At 50.8% G+C, this 1,062-nt stretch overlaps 1 protein-coding gene across 1 annotated transcript in view; it reads left to right on the forward strand.

Annotated features, from left to right (window-relative positions):
• ATCAY (ATCAY kinesin light chain interacting caytaxin) overlaps positions 1–1,062 on the forward strand; it is a 33,262-nt gene continuing 32,200 nt past the window's right edge. Inside the window, exon 1 of the mRNA XM_029285930.1 lies at positions 1–77. Coding sequence (XP_029141763.1) covers positions 1–77 — 77 coding nt within the window. The remainder of the gene's footprint in view (positions 78–1,062) is intronic.

Here is a 1,062-nt window from a genome sequence, read left to right on the forward strand (position 1 = left end):
ATGGGCACCACGGAAGCCACGCTGCGGATGGAAAACGTGGAGGTCAAGGAGGAGTGGCAGGACGAAGACTTCCCCAGGTTGGTACTTGCCGGGGGGGGGGGAGAGTTGCTCTCTGGGGGTGGGGGGAGGGGTCATTCCAGGCAGGTGAGCATTCCCGCTGGGCCCACCATCCCCCGGGAGCAAAAAAAAATGCATCTCCTTCACCTTTCTTTCTGGCCAAGGATGCTTCCCCCCCCCCCGGTCTTCTGCTTGAGATGGACTCCATTTCGGTGCTCTCGCCCCTCCATCCCTCAGAACCATGAGGACTAGAAACCTTGGTTTGTTTTGGGGAGAAAGGAGCGCTCTTGAAAGGCAGAGCACCAGCTCGGTGTGTGGGCAGTTCAGTCCTTGGCACCCCAAGGTTTGCTTGGCTTTGAAATAACAAGATGGTATTGGGAAAAATAATGTTTTTTTGAGGCACTGGATGGCTACCGGATTGTTGGTCATTGGAGAACATGTCTGGACAGGCAGAAGGGAAAGTTCTTGGCAGGGACACTGCCCTGGACACTGGAGTTTCAGATAGATAGATAGATAGATAGGTAGGTAGGTAGGTAGGTAGATGGATGATGGATGGAGAGAGGCAGATGGACAGACATGGATGGATAGATAGATAGATAGATAGATAGATAGATAGATAGATAAGATAGATGTTGGATGATGGATGGAGAGAGGCAGATGGACAGACATACGGACAGATGGATGGATGGATGGATGGATGGATGGATGGATGGATGGATAGATAGATAGATAGATAGATAGATAGATAGAGGGATGCATGATGGATGGAGAGAGACAGACAAACATATGGACAGACAGATGATAGGTAGGTAGGTAGGTAGTTGCAATGTATGGATGTGAAAGCTGGACCATAAGAAAGGCTGAACGCCAAAGAATGGAGGCCTTTGAACTCTGGTGCTGGAGAAGACTCCTGCGAGTCCCCTGGACTGCAAGGCGATCCAAGCGGTCAGTCCTAGAGGAGATCAACCCCGACTGCTCTTTAGAAGGCCAGATCCTGAAGTTGAG

The sequence above is a fragment of the Protobothrops mucrosquamatus genome, unplaced genomic scaffold, assembly GCF_001527695.2.
Source record: "Protobothrops mucrosquamatus isolate PMUCROS unplaced genomic scaffold, P.Mucros_1.0 scaffold2543, whole genome shotgun sequence".
Taxonomy (NCBI): Eukaryota; Metazoa; Chordata; class Lepidosauria; order Squamata; family Viperidae; genus Protobothrops; species Protobothrops mucrosquamatus.